This window comes from Apodemus sylvaticus, chromosome 12, assembly GCF_947179515.1.
Source record: "Apodemus sylvaticus chromosome 12, mApoSyl1.1, whole genome shotgun sequence".
In the NCBI taxonomy this organism is placed as follows: Eukaryota; Metazoa; Chordata; class Mammalia; order Rodentia; family Muridae; genus Apodemus; species Apodemus sylvaticus.
This window is the reverse complement of record NC_067483.1, coordinates 87,102,498-87,127,332: the sequence shown is the minus strand read 5'-3', so window position 1 is coordinate 87,127,332 and position 24,835 is coordinate 87,102,498. Positions and strand designations below refer to the sequence as shown.

The 24,835-nt window shown below is 44.0% G+C and overlaps 1 protein-coding gene across 1 annotated transcript; it reads right to left on the bottom strand.

Annotated features, from left to right (window-relative positions):
* Nucleotides 1–1,895: 1,895 nt before the first annotated feature.
* On the bottom strand, nucleotides 1,896–24,477 carry Sccpdh (saccharopine dehydrogenase (putative)). Its single transcript, XM_052201132.1, has 12 exons — nucleotides 24,133–24,477; nucleotides 21,999–22,111; nucleotides 16,203–16,283; nucleotides 14,357–14,486; nucleotides 13,620–13,669; nucleotides 13,013–13,143; nucleotides 12,127–12,244; nucleotides 11,124–11,243; nucleotides 10,973–11,029; nucleotides 4,968–5,079; nucleotides 3,633–3,714; nucleotides 1,896–2,510 (listed from the first exon to the last, which is right to left on the bottom strand). Exons 1-12 carry the CDS (start codon nucleotides 24,320–24,322, stop codon nucleotides 2,405–2,407), a joined length of 1,290 nt encoding a protein of 429 aa, XP_052057092.1. The 5' UTR covers nucleotides 24,323–24,477; the 3' UTR covers nucleotides 1,896–2,404.
* Nucleotides 24,478–24,835: the final 358 nt, after the last annotated feature.

The window sequence follows — 24,835 nt, the reverse complement described above, 5'->3', positions numbered from 1 at the left end:
AGGAGTTTAGCTAGATGGATGTGGCACCAATTGCCTTCTAAATATCCACATTTCCACCTTTATGCAAATGACACAATCACAATCAGAGATGCTTCTGTTTGCGATGAATGGCTTTGAGTGCAGAGAATCATGGCTGGTCAAGGTGCAGACGACATGCGACGACTGAATGCTCGCCCCTACATAGAACATCTATGTCGCTTCCCTCTAAAGCTGGGGAACATGGCGGAAGAGGAGGCTGAAGAGAGGGGAGACGACAGTGGAATGCTCTTGCAACTGGCTGCCTGCTCTGGGCCTGTCAGCTGTCCATCACAGGCTGGGAAGGGGCTCACTGGGCCCTGCCTCTCCCTGATGAATTATTGACTAATGATGGAGCTGGGGGCCAGACATTCACTGACGAGCCCACTGGACTCCATGGATAGCTCCACACCCATGTGTTCCAGAAGGCCATGGTTAAACTCAGTGGGTCACAGAACAAAACACAGTCAGGAGTGCAGGAAGTGACTGGTAGGACTGGTGGGGCTAAATAAAGGATGATGAAAGAGAGAGTGGGAGCAATCAGGGTGCATTGTACACATGCAGAAGACTGTCAAAGACTTCTGGTAGAAGCTAATATAAAGACTGTAATAGAAGCTGTCTGTAAAAGCAGGAAAGTCTAACTTGTGACAGCAGAGACACTAAGAGCCGTGCTGAGTGACCAAACAAGCTACAGAAACAGATATCATAAAATCTCATATCTACAAAAACAACCGGCAGACCTGGCAGGGAGATGGTGTGCACCAGGAGCCTAAGGGAGGTGGTGAAATGCAAGGGGGGAGTCCTTTGTCAGTGGTACAAAGTCACAAGTCTGTGTATTCTGTCCCAGGTTAACCACAGTTAGCAGTGATGGAAATGAGAGGATTTTAAATGTTTTCACCACAAAGAAATTATAGTTTCAGGTGTTTTGGTTAAAGGTGTGGACCACCATGCTTGCCTAAATACCATTTTTAAAAATTAATTTTTATGTGTGCGTGGACCTGAATGTATGTAAGTATGTGTACAGGATACACAGACTAGCAGAGGCATCAGATTGGAGTTACTGACCGTGAGCCTTGTGTGGGTGCTGGCAATCAGACCTGAGTCCTCTCCAAGAGCGGCAAGTCTTGGCTGCTGAGCCGCCTCCGGAGCCCTGTGATACTCATTTTGAATCTCATAAATATATACTATTATTGGCCAACTAAAAATTAAATAGAAATAATTAAAAACATAAAAGATCCTTTCTTTTCAATTGAATACTCTGTTCTTTCCCACAGAGAACAGAAGTGTCGCCAAGCATTAGTACTCCGATATATTATGTCCACAAACGGGTGGCTGTCTCCTTTATACAAGGAACAGCACAGATACTGTATGTGTATGTATGGGATGATGCATTTTTCTTGTTGGGATAGGATCTGTAGCCCTGGCTGGACTACATAGCTGAGGATGACTTTGAACTTCTGATCTTCCTGCCTCTGCCTCCTGGGCGCTTCACACCAGCTTATGAAGTACAGGGCCAACCCAGGACTTTATGTGTGCTAAGCATACACTGCCAACTGGGCTGCATGCCCAGCCTTTGAGTATATGGATGCCATGAGATTGTTACAAGAGGAAATGCCCTTCTCCTTATTTTAGCACTTCCATGCCAAACATGTCTGAAATGTAAAAAACAAAAAACCAATTTGGCAAATTCTGCTGAGGCTGTCAAAAATCAACGCATAGGTTAAAAGCCATTTGCTTAAGACTAGTCACACTTATAAAGTCAGGGACAGAAGGCTACACTAGCTCAATTACTGGAAATAACAATGCCAGGCCACTTTAAGTAGTGCCAGTGTACATAAGTTATGCATGCAAGTCCAAACCAAAAAGGGGAAAAAAAGTCACTCAATTAACAACCCTTTATTAGTCAACTGAGTTAAACAATCCAAAATCAGCCCATGTAGTAGACGGATTAGAAAGCAGACTGAAATGGAAAAAGCACAGTTCCACTTAGCAAATGCTCACATGTCATGCAGAGGAACTCATAGGAGGGGGAGATTCCACGACACAGGCAGGGAAGGCAGAAGCTACTGCCACAGCCTAACAGCAGTCAGTCAAGCTCCGTCACTAAGGACTGCTGTCAGCAACACAAACAGAGCCCTCTCCACCATCTGACCTTCCAGCTCATTTGTCAATAAAAAGGCAAGGAGGTTAGTTTTCTCTCACAAGCAATAAAATCATAAAACAGCTGAGGTATGAAGTTTAGGATAAGATAGTATAATTTCCTGCTTTTAATGTACAGATATTTTATACTTGACAGTCCACATATAGTCAGATAGGCTTATAGAAGAATTTCACATATCAAATACAGACGCTGTTTGTGCATTTTATGATTCGGTTAGTCTTCAAATGTTTAGACTTCGGAGCTGCTAATGACACTAAATTCAATGCCATGTTGGTTGAGTCTGTCAATCAACTTTGTCTTGGAGAAAGCTGCTCCAGGTGTAAAGACACCGCCCCTGTAAAACAGTAAAGAGAGAGTACAGTGCGCATGTCCTGTCCCCAGCCTCTCCTCAGTGTGCATGTCTCGTCCCCAGCCTCTCCTCTGGAGGACTAGCAATCGAGGCTCAGTACAACTCCTGAGAACCAGTTCTTCAGCTCACAGCTACTTCTGGCTCCTCTCCCAAAACCAGGCAAGTGAGCTCATCGCTCATACACCCGAGTCTCCACACTCAAGAGGCCTAAATAAAGACATGAATTGGACTCACGCAGCCACTTAAAGCTGAGGAAAATAAGTTCTATAACTATAATAGCCAATATTTACGAAAATGCTAAATAAGTACTTGAAATTTAAATTAGGTTTTACAACACACAACTTTTATAACCTGCTTTCCTCCATAGGCTTCTGCACATTGGTGAGCTTGGCTGAGTTCTAAGAGGACCAGCTAAGTGCTCAGTGAGGGAACACACTCCGCACCACGGAGCAGCGTGACTCAGTCCCCACCTGCTAAGCCAGGGCTCCCTGCAGACAGGGCGATGTGCTAAACAATAAGGCCCTTTCCTGACAGCTGGGCTCTAGATTTGGACCTTTTTTCCTTTATAAAGAACATCATACTAAGTGAGGTAACCCAGTCTCAAAAGATCAATCATGGTATGCACTCACTGATAAGTGGATATTAACCTTGAAACTTGGAACACCCAAGACATAATCCACATATTAAATGAGGTCCAAAAAGAACAGAGGAGTGGCCCCTGGTTCTGGAAAGACTCAATGCAACAGTATAGGGAAATACCAGAACAGGGAAGTGGGAAGGAGTAGATGGAGGAACAGGGGTAGGGAAGAGGGCTTATGGGACTTGCGGGGAGTGGAGACCCAGAAAAGGGGAAATCATTTGAAATGTAAATAAAAAATACATCGAATAAAAAAAAAACAAAAAAAAAACAAAACAAAACTGAAGCCGGTGTGTACGGTTCTCATTCACCTCACTGTGATTCCGAAGGCAGACAGGAACTGTCCTAGACCTTGCTTTAACCTATACTTTTTGTTAGGAACCAAAAAAACCTGTTATAGACCCCAGACTGAAAAATGAACTCAAAATTATCTAAAATGTCACTTCTCATCAGAAGAAAGCCAAACCTACCCTTTTGGAAGGTCAGAGGCATCATTCAGGAACGTCATGGCAGCCTGAACCATGGCTATGGGAGTAGCCACGTAGCCAGCCTCTGCAGAAAAGGGTTGGGCAGAGAAAAGTTCATGAAGTGGACATCACCCAGAATCAATGGTGCATTTCATGTCTAGCACTGAGTACACAGAAATTTTTTCAATAAATACTCTGGTCACTTAAAAACAAAGATAATAATTTTAACATTTATATAGTTCAGGTAGAATATCCTTCACCTAAACTGCTTAGAACATCTGTGCTTTAGGTTTTGTTTTGTTCATATATTAGAATACACATGCACATTATAATACTGAAATTATTACCCTGGAGGTAATTTTTGTTTGGCTCATTTTTTTGTTTTTATGAGACAGGATCTCATTATGCAGCCTAGCTAGGACTAGCCTGGAACTCACAGAGATCCGCCTGTCTCTGCCTCCCAAATGCTGAGATGGGAGATATTCTTACACTGTGAGCACACCTGCAATTTGACACTACCCAGGACATGAGATCAGGTGCAGAATCTGCCACTTGTCTGACTTTCAGATTACAGACACTCCACCTATGCTTATGGCCAGGACCTCTCAGTACTAAGTTCACGCAGTGAGTGACACCGGCCCATCTGCACTTTACCTGGCTGAGCCAGGCCCCCACCCCCACCCCAGGCACTAACACTGATTTTAACAACCACTGATGCCAAGGACTCTTATCTTGGCTTCTGTCCATCTAAACTGATCCCTCTTCACATACTTAACAGAACAACTCTCATTAAAGAAAACAACCAATTGTGCCCAGTAGCTTAAGCCTATAATACAGTGAGACACTGGCAGACACAGTACTGTCAAATAATTGAAGCACAGTCAAACTCTCTTTAAAAGTTAGGCTGTAATTTGAAAAGGAAGTGTGATCCAAAAAAGCCTGTCACCTGGCTTGTTTAGTCCTGATCAGAGACCACGGAATCACCTTTGGTCATGTGAGGGCTTGTCTCTGCATAGTGCTCTGAAAGTTTTTCAGTCTTTTGGGCAATGGATCCTTTTACCAACCTATCAAAAGTTATTATGCTTCTTTATAAAATATGTGTGAATCTACATATTTCACAAAATTGGAAACATTGGACCATAGATTTGACTCAGAATTATTTAAGTAAGAGACTGAAGCAGGTAAAATATCAGCTAACCTTCTTTCTTATTAATAATAATTAAAATTTGCCACTCTCAAACTTGAATTATTAAGTTATCATGAAGAAGAAAGCTAGCTGCATTAACAAAGTTGGCTAATGTAAAAGCTTAAAGCATCCTTAAGCCATTTACAAAATACCTGGTCCCTTCACTTGAGTACAGATTCTGATATTTGGTTTGTTCTTTTCAAAACTAACACCATGGCTGTATCCTTGACCAAAGAATGTCATTGTAAATGATGACTCCTCCATCTGTGGAAGAAAAAGCAATGGGTGTGCTTAATAATGTCATTTCCATCTCAAACACAACAGACGCTGTCTTCCAGTTTCACATGAGAACCTCCCCCTCTTAAATCTGTTTTAATGGGTCTCAGAATTCTGTGACAGATTTCTACTCGAGTTGCTTCTATTAAAAAGCACAGACTTTGCTCCGGTGGTGGCAGTGAATTCCTTTGATCCCAGCACTGACGAGGCAGAGGCAGACAAGTCTCTGAGTTCTAGTCCAGCCTGGTCTCCAGAGTGAGTTTCATGACAGTCAGAGTACACAAGAAACCTTGTCGTGAAAAACAAAAGAAGCAAGGAAAAGTACTGATCCTGAACACTGAGACCTTTACACTGCCACAGACAAGACAAAGCATCTCCTTTTCTTCTGAAGGATTTAGGCTGTGCTGTATCATAACCACTCTTTAATAGTAAACTTAAAGGGCCAACTGAGGCAACAGTCCTGACTCTGCTCGTCCACTGTGGACTGAGTCTTGGGTGGCAGGTGTTAGATGTTTTAGCCTTCTGAGTTTTCTGGGTAGACTTGGTGACTTTGCCACCTTCTCCACCGCTTTGATGACACAGAGCACAACTGTCTGTCTCCTGTCACAAAAGAAAATGACCCAATGGAGGATAGTCAAGGAACGCTCTCAACACACGTTTGGCCTGGGATACAAGGTATTTTTAATAAAAAAAAAAACAATATATTATCCATTATCTTATATCTATTATCTTGTAACATGGGGCAGAAATTACTTCTCTGAACTATAAATTCTAATGACTCATGTGATGTCAGGAAAGGTAGGGTGATAGGAACATGGATAAGATAAAGATGAGGGGCTAGAGATCCGGCTCAGTAGTTGAGAGTACCTGCTGTACTTCCTAACACGTGTGTTGGATGGTTCACAACTCCCTGGAATTCCAGCTCCAGGGCACCCAAGGCCCTCTCTGAGCCTCTGCGGGCACCTGCGCTCATGAGCATACGCCCACATACATAATTAAAAGAAAAATATTTGCTTAAAAGTGATCCTACATTGACTCAGAGAATGGCAGGTCCACTTATACAGGCAAGAAATGCCGGTGCTGATGTGTTTGGAAGGAGAACAGAACACAGTTATGTGGTTTAGAAATCTACCTGACAGGGCAAAAGGAACAAGTAGTGAATACAACTGTACTGGTGAAAGGATGTAAAAAGTCAGCTTAAACATCACATTCTAAAGGCCTTCAGTCTGCTAACATACTAAACTATGAACAAAGAAACAAGGAATTTAACCATGATTAGCAATTTTTTACTAAGTATAACTAAGGGTCAGGAGACTCTGTTAGGCTCTGAAATGTGCATACGATAGGCTCTGGCCTTTCTTACAATGTACTGATAAGAGAACATTATAAACAGATTTAACAACAAAAGAAGACATGGGCTAGTAGATACAGGGAGAGTTCAGAATATATTAAATCTCTGGAGCAAAGGCCAGGATTCTTAAATGGAAACATGCCTTTAATCCCAGCACTCAAGCAGAGGCAGGCGGATCTCTGAATTAGAGGCCAGCCTGTCTACAGAGTGAGTTTTAGGACAGCCAGGGGCACACAGAGAAACCCTGGCTAGAAAAAAAAGAAAGACATTTTATTTTATGAACATCTGCCTACATTTATATGTGTACACAAACACATATGTATATATGTATATATGTCCAAATGCATGCATGATTCCTACAGAGGTCAAAAGGTGGCATCCGATCCCCTGGAACTAGAATGACTTTCTCTGAGCCACTATGTAGATGAGGGGCCTGAACCCAGGTCTCCTGTAAGGTAGCATAGCTGCTAAGCCATCTCTCTCCAGTCCCCTACCTCATGTTTGTTTATTTGAGACAGGGTCTCACTATGTTGCCCAAGGTAGACTTGAACTCAAGCCCAGGCTACCCCAGCCCTCCGCTGACTGAGGAGCTTTGTGTGTCCCATTAGGGAAAGCCAGATCTCTGGCCTGGATGGAGATCTAATATTCCAAGCTACCCAAAGCAGTTTATCCAGTCAGGCCTGGCCATGGGACCACATCTCAGGAAGGTGAGTTCACCTTAAACCATGCAAAAGAGATAGGAGAATAAGTACCCCTTTAATGATATAGCAAACCTTTCCTCCCAAAATCCCCTTAGTGTATCCCCAAATCTGCCCACTTCTGAGGAAAAGATTAGCACATCTCCCTCAGCCCACCCCCCCCACCCAGCTTCTCTCTCTTCTCATAGTATGCTTTTCCTAACACTTTGGGCCTTACTCTTTCTCTCAAACTCTCTCACTGTGTGGCTGGCTAGCCTCCACGCCAACTTAACTAAAACGGCATGGCTTTTTCCACTCTAACTTCCCACTCTTAGCTTCCTCCTCAGGACATCCACTGTGATTTACAGCTTGCAGCCCTCAAATTTTTCTTTTAAAAACTCTAAGAAAATCATCCTTGAATAAGTCTAGAGAGACTGCAATGCAAGACAAGGAGGACAATCAAAAGATGGGAAAGTCCAGTGCCTCACCCAGCCTCATGACAGAGAGGCCAGTGCCTCACCCAGCCTCATCACTGAGGCCTTCCTTCAGTGGTGGGAATCCAGAGAGACCAAGAACTAGGCAGTGAGCAGCATAGACATTGGAGTACTCAGTCCCACATTGAACAGCGTCCTGAAAGCCCTCCTTCAGGGCTCGGGGGCTGATGAGGAAGAAGAGGTGGAAAGACCGTAAAAGCCAATGGTGGACTGTTCCAAGGACACACAGTCCTCCAGTTCACTGAAACATGAACTCACAGAGATGGTGACGGAATACACAGGACTTGTACAGGTTTAAACTAGACAAAGAGCCAGCCCTGAGAAGAGAAGGGAAGTGGACAGCGTCCACCTTAACTAGGACATTATCTGATATTGATGCACATTGGGACAGGGAAATCAGTCTTCTACAATAGAGTGTCACTGTGCATACCAACCACACTCCAAGGCAGTCCCAGGAATAACTGGTTAACACAAAACAGACTCTGTTATGTGTGTACTGAGGTTCTAGGGGAGGGGTACCTTTTTATTTTGCTTGGTATTTTTTTTATCCTTTTTTTTTTTTCTTGAGAGAGTGCAAGAGAAAGAACATGAGGTTGAGTGGGAAGGGAGGCGGGGATGACCTGGGAGGGGCTAGAAGACAGGAAAACTATGATTAAAGTACATCATATGAATTTTTAAAATGTATCCTTTAGCTTTCTTCCGAGTCCACTCTTAAATATTTTCATTAGTGAAACTAAGAACCCAAGGAGGGATCCTGTTTTCCCCAGTAATATACAGCAACTTTCTAGGACTTCCCACAAATTTCAGTAACAAGTGTATGCTACCATGCCTGGCAACACACAAACTGTAACACACACTATAACAGACACACACATTGTAACACACACACACACACACACACACACATTGTAACACACACACTGTAACACACATACACTTTAACACACACACACTTTAACAGGCTGCCAACCCTGACCACCTGAGTTCAATTCTGGGACTCATATGGTAGAAGGATAGAATTAACTCTGCCAGGGTGTCTTCTGACCTTCCATACACACTGTGGCATGTACACACACACACACACACACACACACACAGACACACACACACAATAAAAAGTAGAGCAAATTCCAGAAAAAGAAGAATGCATTAATTAAAGACAAGAGGGACACAGCAGGATGGTGTATGTAGACAGAGTTGCACACAGGCACACTTGTGATCACACTGCAGTCTTTCAGGTTAGGCACACATCCAGCATCATCCACCTTTTCAGCATAGTCTCTGAGTTGCTTCTCCAGGTAATCAGAGGTGGCTATAAAATGACACCATCCAGAACAAGACCATGAGGAAGCCCTGCCGGCAATGCCCTGCCAACGAGCACACCAATCGCCCCGAGCTGAGTCGGAGCCCTCTGCCCCACAGTGGTGGCCTTATCCAGGCTTGCTGCGGCATCACTGGAAGCCTCCGAGAACCCCAAGGCTCAGGCTGGATGCCTTTGTCATCAGTTTGGAATTCTCTCTAGAAGTTGACAACTGCTCTGTATTTTTGGGTCCCTTTCTAGATCTATTGATCAGAATGTGGGTCAGGCCAAGCCTACTAGAAAAAAAAAAGGCTCAGATATGATTTTAATTCGTAGAATCTCTGTAAAAATTATGACCAAAAGCAGTGAGTAAGAAGTGTTTTAAACAAGGCAACTGCCAAGGCCAAATGTCTTGGTGTGTTACGACTGTAGGACAGAGCTTGGATTAAAAACACATGACCTTTATGTAAGGCTCAGTCCAAAGATAAGGGCAAGTAATCAAAGAGGCAACACAGAACAGGAGATATTTGCAAATCATTATCTGATAAGAGACACCTATCTGTATCTTCTATCCAAATGAACAAGGACAAAGAGGAAACAGACATTTCTCCAAAGATACACAAATGCTCAGTTTCAGGAGCCACAAGGAAATGTAAAACTAAATTGGCAGTGCCGATACCAATGCTCACCCATTAGATGGCTACTGAAAGAAGGAATGAAAATCAGAGCTGGTGAGGGTCCAGAAGCTGTCTCAGAGGGAAGAGCACTGTGCCCGTGCAGAGGACCGGCATCCGTTCCCAGCATTCCTATCAACTAACTGCCTGCAGCTCTAACTCCAGGACACATATGTGGCATACATACATTGAAAATAATAAATCTTTTGGGGTTGTGTGGCTATGGACAAAGTGGAATACTGGAGTACAGTGGGGATTAAATGGTGCAATTTTATCAAACAGCAGTTCTTCAAAAAATTAAAAACATAATTAATATGTAACTCTACGTCTGAGTATGTAGCTAAAAAATGTCTAGAGCAGAACTTTTCACAGATATTTGTGTATCCATGTTCACAGCAGCATGTTCACAGTAGAGACAATCTGGAAGATACTCCACACCCACTCAGAGATGAATAAAGAAGTGGCTTATTAATTCGGTAAATTTATAATTCTTTTTTTTTTTTTTTGGTTTTTTGAGACAGGGTTTCTCTGTGTAGCCCTGGCTGTCCCAGAACTCACTCTATAGACCAGGCTGGCCTCGAACTCAGAAATCTGCCTGTCTCTGCCTCCCAAATGCTCGGATTACAGGCGTGTACCACCACTGCCCGGCTATAATTTATTCTTAAAAGAAAAAGAAATTCTAACACGTTATACCCTGGATGAACCTTGAGGACATATAGCTAAGAGAAGCAGGCCAGACCTGGAAAGACAAATACTTTATCATGCCATTTATATGAAATATCTAGGGATAGCAAATAAAATGGCAATTCCTGAAGTGGAGGGGGTGGGGGAACTTGAGGAACCAGAAAATGAGAGCGGCTATTTAATGACTATGTTCCAGTTTTAAAAGATTAAAAGAGTTCTGGAGAGAGTGTGGAGGTTGCACAAAAATACAAATGTCCTTAATAATATTTGATACTTAGAAACAATAAAAACTTTTGTGTGTATTTTACAATTAGATGAAAAAAGAAAAAACCTGTAACGATGCCTGGCTTGGGTTGGAGAAATGATAGTGCCATCACATGAGATGGGAAATACAGGAAGAGCGCTTCAGTAGAAAGGACTCCAGATTTCAGCACACTGAACCCCAGTGTCCCAGGACGTGAGCTGCTGCAGGGAGACAGGGCGGTGGGACACGTGCCTATGAAGAGCTCTGCTGGGAATGAGCAACGTGGTCCCGGGGCCCAGCAACCTCTCCTGACTAAGAGAGATGAAAGCAAAGCACGACACAGGACAGAGCAGGAAAACCTCAGGCAATTCGCTCGGAAGCTCCCTTGCATCCAAGTCTATTGTGTTAGAGGCCCTGACACAAACAAGCAAACAGACAGACAGAAAACGGTCATTACCTGTTTTTGTGTTGGACCTTGTTTTGAAAAATAGCCAAAGGAAAAGAGCCATGGGAACTAAAGGAAAAACAACAAAAGCAAACTTCAATAATAATGTCAAAACTTCACAAGAAGTATTTCTAAAATTTAATTCAATAAAAAGCTTCCTTACTTTTACAAGAAGTTGTCTTCCAATGCTAAACTTCACAAAGAATAAAAAGAAAAGTCCGGCAAACATCAGCTTAATCACGGAGGTGATGCCTCCCACCGTTATGTAAGCAGCATACTGAACCTAGGTGCACAAGGCAGAGGCAGGGAGTTACTCTCCTACAGACAGTGGCTGCGCTGACTGAGCACAGCACTTTCCATGTGCTGACTGCACTGTGCTCTGAATCTATTCAGACTCCACACTGGGAGCCTGGGTTTTAAAGAAATTGTTACAAACGGCAACTAGCTTGTTCACTTAAGCACCAAAACTCACAAAATCTACAATTTTTTTGAGTCTAGAAATAATACATAATTTCTCCCCTACTCTAAGAGAAAAATTTTCACTACCCCCCCCTCTCTCTCTCCCCTCCCCTCCCTTCCCCTCCCCTATCCTCTCCTCTCCTCTCCTCCCCCATCACCTTTGAGGCAGGGTCTCATTCTATCATTCTATAACCCAGGCTACTGGTCTTAAGCTCACTACACAGTCCAGGCAGGCCCTGGACTTACTATATAGCCCAGGCTGGCCTTGAACTTATAGTAATTTCCCTGCCTCAGCCTCCTGGGTGCTGAGGCTACAGGCATGAGCCACTACAATATAGTTCACTCTCCACCTTTTAACCTGAGATTGTTTCCTCTTGGAGTCTCAGTGTGAGCAACTATTCACCTAAAGGAGTTTGCTGGTATTCCAGAGATAGCAAGGAGACCCAGTGGTAGGGGACAAGACATCTCCAAAAACCATTACAGAAATAGTCTAGCAGCTGAAACACTGAGCAGAGACAGCTGGGTGCTGTTTGCTAATCCTGAAGCAGGCTAGGTTTAAATCCCACACAAGGCTAGTACCATGCCCATGACCTAATATCATACACTTTATTTACAAACGTGAACACCACAACTTTAAGATAATAAACATACTGAGCTACTACGCCCAACAGGCTTATACTGTATTAACATATGCCATGTTTACTTACTGGTGAGTCCTCTAAATTTTCATGTAAGTAACGCTGAGTCCTTTTCACAACAGACATATCAGATCCCAAAAAAGGAATGGAATACGAGTTCAGCTCTCTACAGTAGCTAACTGGCCACCTGCAAGACAGAGCCATGAAAAAGTTGCATTTCCTCCAATTATTACAATGATCACAACGTCAGCTAGTAAACTTCCAAATTAAAAATCTCAGAAGCCTGTCGTGGAATGATTAGTAATGAGACAGAGTGTGCCTGTATTTCAATGTGTTCCCAATAGTTCTTCCTGTATTTCCCATACCTACACCCAAAGTAAGCTTTGTTATTCTTCACACTCCTGACACATACAGTGTTTGATCCCATCAACTTCTCTAGATACTGACGTAATTAAATACTACTAACAGCCAACTCTTACATCCTGTCTAAGTTCTCACACATAATGGCTATTTATGTTGACTATATTAAATGATCACTTTTTTCCATTTGGTTTAGGTTTTCAGAGCCAGGGTTTCTCTGTGTAGCCCTGCCTATCCTGGAACTTGCTCTGTAGACCAGGCTGGCCTCAAGCTCAGAGATCTGCCTTCTGCCCCCAGAGGGATTTAAGGCATGAACCAACACTGCCTAGTCTAAGATGTAGTTTTATCATGAAAAACTAAACTGAAATTTAATTTTGATAATGACAGATATCATAAAATTCATTTTTATAAATACTATGCATGTGAATATATAAAGTATTTAAACAGTATAATGTGCTAATTGCATTTTAACTTTGGAAATAATTCTGAACTTATCAAGTTTTCAAGCTTTTCTTTGTAGCCCATTAATAGCCAGCCAATAGCAATGCAATACATAGAGTAGAAATAGGAAAGAATAGGTTTAAAATTGATATACCTTCTTTTCAACTTTGAACCAACAATTGGGACAGGTTTCAGACATGATACACTCCGTAGTTTTCTTAAACTACCCTTATCACCAAAACCGTAAATTGCTGACTTCCAGGTTCCGTCATGAATACACAACCCCTAAGAAAACATTTCACAAGTTAAACATGTCTTATGGGTAATAACTGAGAGAAAAGACCAAGTAACTCAGAGTGATTGCGTTTCACCTCCATCTGTGCAAGGCATAAGCCTGTAACTAATAATCCTGAGATGAATTTTCACGGCCAACTAGGCAGCAGTAACTTCATTGGTTCGATTATATTCACCATTTACCCCAATGTAAGCTCTTTCTTCTTTCCCTGTATTTATTCATGCTGACTGGTAATAAGGTGACAGTTTTCTAGATTGACATTTGTTACACATAAATGTCTTAGAAGTAGACCATAGTAATTCACTCTAATATAACAAAGTAACTCACTATCTTAACTTTCTAAACTTAAAAATAGTGACTCTCTCACTAAAAGCCTATAAAATTTAATCTAAATCTTTATCAAGAGCCATGCATCACTTCTAAAACATTTTAAACATTAGTTTGTAAACAGCAACAGGAAACTAACCTCAGGTCCTGAATTTATCGTCAGGAAGCTTTCTACAGCAGTCAAAGTACCTAAAGAAATAGGAGAATGGTAAAGGTAAAACAGGAAACCTAAATTATTCAACCAGGACAAGAAATTAAACTATGTCAGTTCAGGTGAGGGCATTTTTATTAAGCTTACAGTTGAAAAAAAATTCAGAAAACCTTCACAGACAACAGTTTTATTATGTTTTTATCCACAGAGCAAGACACAGTAAAGGCCAGGTGAACTCTCAGAAAGAGTTTAGCATAAATAACTGGTAGTGCTGACAAACTCTCCTATAGTACTTAAATTAACAGTGCTAAGAATCTTCTCCAGTAGGACAGCAGCTCAATCTACTCATCCTGGAAGGCTCGTCACAGCACTCAATAGAGATGATTCTGCCTTATCACAGTCGCTTTCAAGGACTATTCAGTAATAACTGAAATTTACTACAAATGTTCAGAAAAAAACACTCAGCACTCCTTGTGATGGCTTAAGCGTGGGCTGGGAATGTGGCTCAGCGGTAGAGCTCTTGTCTAACATGTGCGAAGCCCTAAGTTCAAATCCCAGCACCACAAAAAAATTAAACCAAATAAGCGAAACAATAATACTTAAAGCTGTTTAATCAAACAAACAGACAAACACAGCACGGCTGGGGATGCAGCCCAAGGCATCAAGAGTGCTGGCCTAGTCACGGTGGTGAACACCACCACTCTCTCATGTAGAACAGTCATTACCGTTCATCTGTTTTCTGGTGTATAGCACTCCTAGATCTGCTGGGATGGAGTCAAAGCCACTGCTTCCAATGATGTAAACCCCCTTCTCTGCAGCTTTCTCATGATACTTCGCATGCATTAGTTCCAGAAACTAAAAAATCCAGGACAAAAGTGTCAATCAGTTTACAGAAACACCTAGACCAATATTAGAAACACCCAGACCAATATTAAGTGATTTATCTTAACCACAAAGCCATTAAACTGGAAATGCTAACCAGTGTGGCTCTATAACACAGTACTAACTGACATATAGTTTTCAGCTGTTTGACAAGTACCAACCCCAAGCCACAATGTGACAAAGCACAGTGTGAATGTAAGTCTGTGTGAGGGTGTGAGTTACATACAGTTGTGAGCTGCCATGTGGTTGCTGGGAATTAAACCTGGGTCCTCTGGAAGAGCTCAGTGCTCTTAACCAGAGTCATCTCTCCAGCCCCGAGATATGTTTTTAAAGAGTTTTTTTAATAAGGTTTTTAGCATAGTGTTTGGCAAATGACAAGCATTAAATATGACCATTTAAAATATTACTATACAATATATGTGCTATTTGCTGGAGAGTGCTGGGAATTGATCTCAGGGCCTCACACATATTAAGTACATGGTTTACAACCTAACCCATCTCATTTAATGCTTTGAAGTTGAGAGGAATTTATTTGTTGTTTGTTTCTTTCTTTCCTGAAATAAAGCTTTACTATGGCCTCAAACTCAATATGTAGACTAGGCTGGCCTTGTACTCACGGAGATCCTGCTTCCTTTGGTTTTTGTTGTTTTGAGTCAGGGTCTCTTAAAGCCTATGTTAGGCTTGAATAGGTTATCCTTGAACATCTTATCCACCTACCTCTCCATCTAGAGCTCTAGAATATAGGCATGTGTCATCACGCCCTGTTTATGCAGTACTGTGAATGGAGCCCAAGGTCTTGGGAAGGTGCTGGTTTGAATATGCTTGTCCCAAGGGAAGTGGCACTGTTAGGGGGTGTGGCCTTGTTGGGGGCAGTGTATCACTGTGGGGGTAAGCTTTGCAGTCCTATGTGCAGGTTCTGCCCAGTGCAGAAGGGAGCCTCCAGTTAGCTGCCTGTGGACCGAGTTATAGAACTCTCAGCTCCTCCAGCACCATGTCTGCCTGGACGCTGCCATTTTTCCCACCAAGTTCAATGGACTGAACCTCTGAAACTGTAAGCCAACCCCAATTAAATGTTGTCCTTTATAAAAGACACCTTGGTCATGATGTCTCTTCACAGCAATGGAACCCTAAGATAGCATGCTAATCAAACATTCCACCAAGTAAGCTACATCCCCAGCCCAAGTAAAGGGTACTTTATTTTTCTGTAGTGTTGTAATGGTACCTTGTTTTTAAAAGGGAACTTATAATGAAAAAGTTACTAAGAGATACAGTAACTTTACAGTAACTGAGAATAGCCCATAACACACTGCTTTAATAATTAGGCTTACAGTATTCAGTAACTATAAAGACCAGCGGATCCACACACAAAGGAAGTAACATTTCAAGAAAATGTTCTAAGATCTTTTTCTTCAGACAGGGTTTCTCTGTGTAGCCCTGGCTGTCCTGGAACTCAGAAATCCACCTGCCTCTGCCTCCCAAGTGCCGGATCACAGGCGTGCGCCACCACCGCTGCTGGAGGCTAGGATCTTAGCAGCGCTTTTCCTCACGATGAATACCATGAAAACACCATCTCTAACTACTAGAAAGGTGTCAGCTTTAAAATGCCTACAGAATGGTACTAAATATGCTTGCACTTCACAGAAAATTAATTTATGGGTAATTTTGTTTTCTTCTTTTTGATTTACATACCTGAGGTTCCCCACAGATGTCAATGCAACTTGTTCCATTTTCAATACATGCTTTTACTACAGGTTCTCCATAAAATCGATACTAGGGAAATAAAGAAAACCAATGTGTTATTCTTACTTCACAGGCTACCTTACAGCTGGGGAAGTGACTCAGTGGGTAAGTGCCTGCCAAACATGCATTAGGACTTGAGTTCACACCTGAGAACCCATGTAAAGAGCCTGGCATGGTACTGAATGTAACCCATGCCATCTGTGTATAACCCTGGTGATCCTATGGAGAAATGAAAGGTGACATGCAATGTCTCCAAGATCATGGGCCAACTACCCTGGGACATGCAGGGGCAAGAGACACAGTGTTTCAAACAAGGTCTGATCCCAAGGTTGTTCTCTGGCCATATGTGTACCACAGTGTACACACACACACACACACACACACACACACACACATACATACACACAGAGGATTTCACAAGCAAAATGCCTCTTTACTCTTAGAAGTACAGTCTTAAGTTATCAAAAAGCCAAATGCTGGGCTGATAAGATAGTTTAGCAGGAAAAAGCACCAACTTTCGATCTTACGAACCTGAGTTCAATCCTAGTGACCCACATGGTGGGACAGAATTGACTCCTTAAATTGTTCTCTAGCCTACACACACAGCGAGAGAACAACAGTTAACACAGCACAAGCTAAACTGGGAAACTAAGACAGCTGTGCTGTGTGCCTCTCACGGTACATAACGGCACACGGAGCCAGAAGCGTGCACGCCGCTCTCTAACTGAAGACAAAATGTAAAGCTTTACAGAGGGAACCATTTACTTGAATTAGATCCAAAACAACAAGGACTTTAAGGAAAAAGAAAATGAATAAAAGCAAAAGTGGATGCAGACACGAGGAAAGAGAGCTGCTACTGCTAAAAGCACAGGCTGGCTGAGCCGGATGCATAAGAAATGAGTCTGGAGAGAAATGTAGCGGGCAGGTGAGGAAGGACAGGGGTGTCAGGTTGGCAGTTCCAACTGGAAGGTTTTCAGCAGGACACACACACACACACACAAACACGCGCGCGGGCGCGCGCGCGCGCGCGCGCGCGCGCGCACCTAGGGGCACTCTCTTCGGCAGGCTGCCTGCGTGTGAGCAGGGCCATGGTGCAGGTGCAGAGCACTCACGTTTTTTATCTTCAGGGATTGACATCTCTCTACAAACAGTTTCATAGTTTGAAAGCTGGAAGTGTTCTTTCAACCCATCTCCCCTGTAAGTCAGCAAGTTTTGCCAAATATGTCTCCTAAAAATTTGTCAAGTTCACTTCACAGTAACTAATCTAGCCTAATTTCCAAAGAAATATCCAACTACTGTCTTAACATAAGAGTCCATAAGATCCAGCCTCTCCCTCTGCCCCACTTACAGACTCCACCGCTCACTAGTGCCTATATCAGACAGTCTGGACTCTGAAGTCCAAACTTATCTCCTCACAGTCCTTGAGCATCCCGGCCTGCCACAGCCCTTAGTTCTCATGTTCCTGCAGTCCTGAAGATGTAATGTCACACGCAGTGGTGTCTGCTTCGCCCACCTAGATCGACCTCCTCCGACCTTGCTTGTGATGGGCTGGCTCCCACAGCCACAGCCTGTGTCTGAGCTGGTGAGACATAGGTCTTAGGCTTTACACACAAACCCCCAAATCCCAACAAGCCCCATGCAGCACATGAATAACCACGTAAAAAGAGCGTGGTTCCCTAAGGGAAGTACACATTTTCCTTTCTGCCACATTTCCTCTCGCTGCTGTGTCACACAGCCACTCATCCCCTGGAGAATCTGAGAAATATCCCACTATCGTTTCCCTATTTTATTATGTGTGAAGAATTTCCTTTATTGGGACTGGAGGGATGGATCAGAGTTAGAAGAACACTTGCTGTTCTTTCAGAGGACTGAATTCGGTCCCTAGCGCACACATCACTCAGCTTTTCACTGCCTGTAACCACAGCTCAGGGGATCTGACACCTTCTCCTGGTCTCTACAAGACACTGCACAGAGATAGTATACATACACATATACATAAATAAAAATAAAATTGTAAAGATTATTTTTGTTAGTTCCCTGAGCTTGTACAAGGCAATCAGAGACTCAGAGTAATAATCTTTGATCTCAAGTCAGTTCTCCACACTCCATGTTCTAAGCCCATGGGCTCCCAGGTAGGTGTGCCTCCACCAAGGGCATACAACTGGAGCCACTGAGTGTCAGTAAATATGAGAACTCTGATTCATGCTAATTCTGGAGATAAAAGAATTAGTAATCCTTGAAGTGTAGATTAACTCCTTGGGTGTCAATCAGTCAAGCACCAAATACAGTATACAAGGGGTACTATCAGTGACATGGAAATACAGAATACAAGGGGTACCCTCAGTGGCATGGAAATACAGTACACAAGGAGTACCCTCAGTGGCATGGAAATACAGTACACAAGGGGTACCCTCAGTGGCATGGAAAGTTCCAGAACACAAAGGGGCCACCATGATAGTGTCATGCATTGTGCCATTGTCCCCATCCCTCACGCTTGCTTACACATGGCTAACAGAGAAGGAGGATCTGAGGCTTGAGCTCTGAGGCCTGGGGCATTTACAGATGGAAACTAAGATCTAACACTGGAGGGGGATGAAACCAATGGGGAAGAAACACTGAGGAAGACTCCTAACCCAACAGTGAGTTCCAGGGCAGCTTAGGGTTATCAAATAAGAGACTATTTCAAACATTAAAGAAAAAGATTAAGGAAGAAGATTCCAGCTCAGACGCCGAGAGGTGGTTTAAGGTGGGGACTGAGATGGCAGCCTTGGCAGGGCGGACATTGGCAGGGCGGGGCTTGAAAGAGCTTTTCCTTGAACAGGGAGGGAAGCCTGGGGGGAACTGGGTTACGGTCTTGGTGCAGGAGGTAACAGGAACCCTTCCGAGGAGGCTGCTTTAAAACAGCACACAAACATGGGTTACAGGTCTTATGAGATCAAGAGTCTGTAAAAGATGAGTGCCAGAAATGCTTCAGTGCTGACAGAGGAAAATCCAGCAGGGGCCTCACAACCCCTGAGAGAGTAATAAATGATACTGTCACCGTGCCTTCTGTGTGTGGGACTCTCCCATGCTACCGTGATCTGACGTCTTCCTCTCTCTCCCTCCCTCCTTCCTCTCCCCTCTCTCTCTCATGCTACACACACACACACACACACACACACACACACACCATCATCATAGTAAAAAAGAATCCAATAAAAATGGAATGTTAATGCATGATATAGTAAAATTAAGAAAATAATTGCAAACATAAAGCCTTCAACTGTTGTGCCCAGCAGACACAGCAGCTTTCTCCTTGTGACAGGAGATGAAGGCAGAGACCAGGTGCTGCATAGAGGTAAACGAGCAAGCAGGCAGATTTGGCAATACAAAGACAAAAGAATTCTGTCCCGGCAGTTTCTAGTTTCACAGGTAAAATCTGGCTTATGCCTATAACCTAGTAGTCAGGAGAGACTGAGGCAGAATAACTGTACGTTTGAGGCTAGTCTGGGCTGCATAGCAATATGCTTTCAAAGTTAAAAAGGGAAGGAATTAAGAAGGGGAGGGAGGAAGGGCCAGGAAGGAGGGAGGGAGGGAGGGAAGAAGGGGAGGAGGGAGGGGAAGTAATCAGGTCAGAGTGAGGGAGTGAGTCAGAGAGCAAAGGAAAAAGTTGTGAAACCTTTGCTTCAGAGTAGAAGAGAACACCCACGGAGAAACACTTCTGGGGTGCAGGACCCCAGCATGGTGCTTGTAACTGTATAATCTGAAGTAGACCAGTTGGCTCAGGCAGGCTCACGTTCAGTGATAACCTGAACAGGGTTGGATTTTTCTAGAATACTGAGCAAAGAAAGATCAAGTTGTTCAAAGTCTCACAGTGATTACAGCAAGATAGAAACTTGCTTGAATCTCAGCCTGACAGATGTCAGAGCTAGCCAATGCGAAGAATATAAACATTAACATTTAGATGTTTAGTTCTCCAACATATTGCCATGGCTTCTTCGGATTAGTAAATATTATCAACAGTCATCTTATTACAGGTCAAAGTTTGGAAGGGACCTTTCATACCCAATATCCAATATTATCCGCAAGGGCCAATTCCTTTAAAACACTAAAATATACTTTGAGCTCAAGCACTTTTTTTTAAAGATAGGGTCTTGTTAGCTTGAGAGGAGGCAAATCTGGCCTCTGAAGGGCTGGACTGCAAGCATGAGCCCCATACCCAGATCCCCCACCACTCAACCACCTCAGCCGCCACCTCAGTGTGTGAGCCCCTTACCCAGATTACCCCACAACTTAACCACCTCAGTGTGTGAGCCCCTTACCCAGATTACCCCACAACTTAACCACCTCAGTGTATGAGCCCCTTACCCAGATTACCCCACTACTTAACCACCTCAGTGTGTGAGCCCCTTACCCAGATTACCCCACTACTTAACCACCTCAGTGTGTGAGCCCCTTACCCAGACAGATCTCCCACCACTTAACCACCTCTGCTGCCACCTCAGTGTGTATCTACCCTGGACCATCCTGCTGTGGGCTCATTAGCTACTCTTCATCTCAGAAGTTGAATAACTTAAAAATGAAATCAGACTCCAATGACACTTGATTGCATTTAAAATAAGTCCAAATCCTAACCACAGTCTGTAAGACTCCACGTGACCTAGCTCCTAAATATTTCAATATCCCTCCTATCTCTGCCTGGCTCTCAGCCTCTGCCACACTACCTCTTTCATTTTCTTCAGTCTTGCCAAGCACAGGCTCATCTACAACCGTTGCACCCACTCTCCACAGAACAGGATTCTCCTCAGTAATCATAGTTTACTCTCTCCCTTTATTCTGATCTCTGTTCAATGTCAATTCCTTAGAAACATGTCTTGAGAGCATAAGTGCTGGCTGTGCATGTCCTCAATCCCAGCACTCAGGAGGCAGAGGCAGGTGGATCTCTGAGTTCAAGGCTAGCCTGGTCTACAGAGGGAGTTCCAGGACAGCCAGGGCTATATAGAGAGGAAGGGGGTAGGGGAGGGAAGGAGAGAAAGAAGCTAGTGTACCAATGCCTGTATCTAACTGTTCTGCTTCATTTATTTGACTTATTATATTTCTATATGCCCCACAAAAATGTAAACTCCATATACAACTTTCTGTTCACGATTGTCCCACTTGCCCAGAATAATAATGCACTTTATAATAAATGAATAAAGTCTGCTTTTAGCTTTTACCTCTTCTATTCTTTAAGATATCTATATAATAATACAAGAATAAAGCAAAGAAGCTAGAATTGTAAATGCAAACATTTAAAATTTAAAATTTAATTTATTGTGTGTGGGAGTGTGTGCATGTATGTATGCACACACACATGCATGCATGTACCCCTGCTATGGTGCAAGTGTGCAGATCAGAGCACGCCTTTTGGGGATCAGTTCTCCCCTTCCACTGTATGGGTCTTGGAGACTGAACTAAAGTTGTCAGGTTGCAGGACAGATGCCTTTACCCACTGAGCCATCTCTCTAGCCTATCAAACTTTTATTTTTACAGTGAAGAAGAGGGCGCAGGGCAGGGGTACTGATCAGCACGTTCTCTGAATACAGAGTTTCAAAGAGCTGCCTTTATTTTGGAAGACTGTCATATCAATGAAAAGATTTCCCTGTGGAGTGGAGGGAAAGCCATCCCTGTCCCCCACCCTTATGCCCCTCTGGAATGTAAAATGCCAGCTTTTGTTAGAAATGAATGGATTTCTTGTTCTGAGACAAAGAAGGGCTGATTACTCACCGGTCCTACGCAGTTGAGGACAAGAGTTGCCTGTTTAGCCATTTCATCAAGTGAGGCTGGATTATTGATATCACAGATTATTACTCCAACTTCAGATGATAGTGTTGCTCTTCCTAAAGTTAAAAAAATCATTTCATTCAAGTCCAAGTCAACATGAGACACCCCCATCACCTTCTTATAGTGAACAGTGATTTTACACTGACAACTTTCAACCGTGAAAACTTTATAATCTGTTAACACGCTGGGTAGATAGATGCCTGTTCTGACTTCCTTTCCATTAAGATATCTTTATTTAAAAAAACAGCTACTAAACAACTATAACTGATCCAATTATAGAAAGTAAAAGGAGGCTGTCGACACTGGGCACCATGAGAATTAAAGAGGACTTGGAGGTCAATTCACTTTTCACTATTTTTAAAGAATTATTAGTTTGCTAAATTGTGTGTGTGTGTTGCGCACTTCAGTGCATGTACCCAAGGAGACCAGAGGTAGCAGATCTTCCCTGAAGCTGGAGTCACATGGAGTTGTCAGTCACCCAACGTGGGTGCTCCGATCCCCATCAAGAGCAGTACAAGTTCTTAAGTACTGAGACATCTTTCCGGCCCTGTGATTCCATCTGTAAGTAGTCCAGCCTATATAAAATCATCCAAGCTTATAAGGAAATAACTGGAACTAATTGACCCAATAGAGCCATGCAAGTCTCCACTGATTAAGGCATCCTCTGCAAAGCTGCCTAATTTGGGCAATGTTGATGGCAAGGAATTAGGTTATAATTATGCAGCAGTGGCTCTCTACCTTCCTAGCACTGTGACCCTTTAATCCAGTTGCTCATGTTGTAATGACCCCAACCATAAAAATTGTCATTGCTAATTTATAGCTGTATTTTTGCTGTTGTCAATCATAATTTAAGTATCCATGTTTTCCCATGGTCTTAGGCAACCTGTGAAACGGTCATTCACTTCCAAGGATCTGAAATCCACAGGCTGAGAACCAGTGCTATACTCTCACTGAGGGAACATAAAAGGAACAATGTATTTTAATAATGGCCTGTTTTCCAGAAAACAATAAATGTCCAAAACTTCTTTGTCAAGGTTCTGTGTGTTAGCAGTGGCAGCATTAAGTTACAGGAGAATCAGTTTGCATACTCTCTTCTAACCACAAAACAAAAGGCTGTGTTCTCAGTCCGGACAAGGCTCTGTGTGGAGCCATAAAACTGAATAGAAAGAATGCAGAATAAGTATGACTTGTCCTGGAGTTTAGTTGCCAAACTCCAAGGCTATGTCTAAGTCAGGTGCTTCCCCAAAGCAGAAAGGTTTTTTGTGTGTATGTGTGTGTGCAAGCGCACCCAAGTGTCCCTCCTCACGCTCATGTGTGTATCACAACACTTAGGACAAGGCCTAGCATGGCAAATACTACTCACTATGTTGACTAGAAGCTTAAAAAATAAATAAACATCCAAAGCTTAAAAAGGAAAAAAAATCCACATTTTATGAAGAGTAAGATGACCGGAGAGGAGGGTGAGGGGGGTTCTAATGTCAGCATTTGGGAAGAGGCGAGGGGATCAGTAGGTCCAGGCCAGCCCACACTGCCTGAAGCAATTAAAGTGAGGACTGCTGGAGGATTTCGACAAGCAAAAACACAGCCTAAAAGCCAAACAGCTAGTGGGGGTAACTCAGAAGCACAGTGTATATATATGCTTATCACGTTCCGAAGTGCTGACTAAATCCGTATACCAAAACATAAAAATGGGTGCACTATAGTATTATCAGTACAACTCAGCTTACTTTCTTGTCTCCAAATACAAATTACAATAAACCTCCGAGAAATCCCTATCTTATTTCCCTTTCCCATAAGTACCAAGAACCCTCCAAACCCATCAGAACGACGGAGATGGACTGAGGATCTACCAAAGTTCTGGACTATCTCGGCAGGGGAGATCCCCAAACTGGGAGGGGGAGAAAAGCCTTTTCATTTTTTTTTTTTTCTCTTTAATTTAGGGAAGGAACAAGGCCCGGTCCGGCGAGGCGTCCGGTCCTTGGGCAGGGCTCCATGCAGGCGCACGCGGGGGCGACGCCCCTCGGCGACCTGCGCCCGTCCGGGTCCGGGTCCGGCCCTGCCCACCCCTCTGCGTTACCCAGCTTCGCGGCAGCCTTCTCCAGCACTTGCTGCAGCTTCTCCTTGGAGCGGCCCGCCACGGCCCAGGGCAGGCGGGAGCTCTGCTCCGAGGCTATCTGCTCCCGGGCCACCTCCTCCGTCACGAACTGGCCGGTGAAGCCAGAGGCCCCGAACACCACCAGCTGGAAAGGCCTCTGCTCCGTCGCCATGACGAGTCCACAGCGAGCCGCAGCCCGGGGCGGGCTGAGTCCACCGCGCCTGCGCCTCAGGCCGCGACCCCAGTACCGGGCGCAGCAACCGCCGCTGTCCTGGCCGCCGTCGGCGCGGCTCCAGCGCCCGGCTCCCTTCGGCCCACGCGCGGGCCACGCCCACAGCCACGCCCACGCCTCCTCGTGACCCGGTTGCTGCGCGGCTTCCCGGGACAGTGGCCGGTGCTGCGCCGCCTCATCGGGCTCGGGCTGCACGTCCGCCTCGCTGGCTGACAGGAGCGGCTGGCGGCCCATGCTGCCCGCGGCCCGGCGACCAGCATCAATCTAGCCGCCGGAGGCATCGCGTCCTCTCTGTCCCCCTGAAGCAGGACCCGGGCGGACCGGTTATTCCCGCCTCTCCGGGGGATTACGAGAAGAGACGGCCCGGGAGATCGCCCACGCCGAGAACGGAGCTTGGAAGCCGGTGTGCCCGGCATGCTTGGAAGCCCCGGTGGAGGCGGAGGTGAAGCTTAT

Bases quoted from the DNA above. Each gene is read 5' to 3' on its own strand.
- Sccpdh (XM_052201132.1), bottom strand. From the start codon at position 24,322: ATGGCGACGGAGCAGAGGCCTTTCCAGCTGGTGGTGTTCGGGGCCTCT. The intron at 3,715-4,967 runs GTATTTTGTAAA...CCTTTTCTGCAG, and splicing joins TACTCAAGTGAAGGGACCAG to AGGCTGGCTACGTGGCTACT. The intron at 2,511-3,632 runs GTAGGTTTGGCT...ACTGTTTTACAG, and splicing joins GCCTCTGACCTTCCAAAAGG to GGGCGGTGTCTTTACACCTG.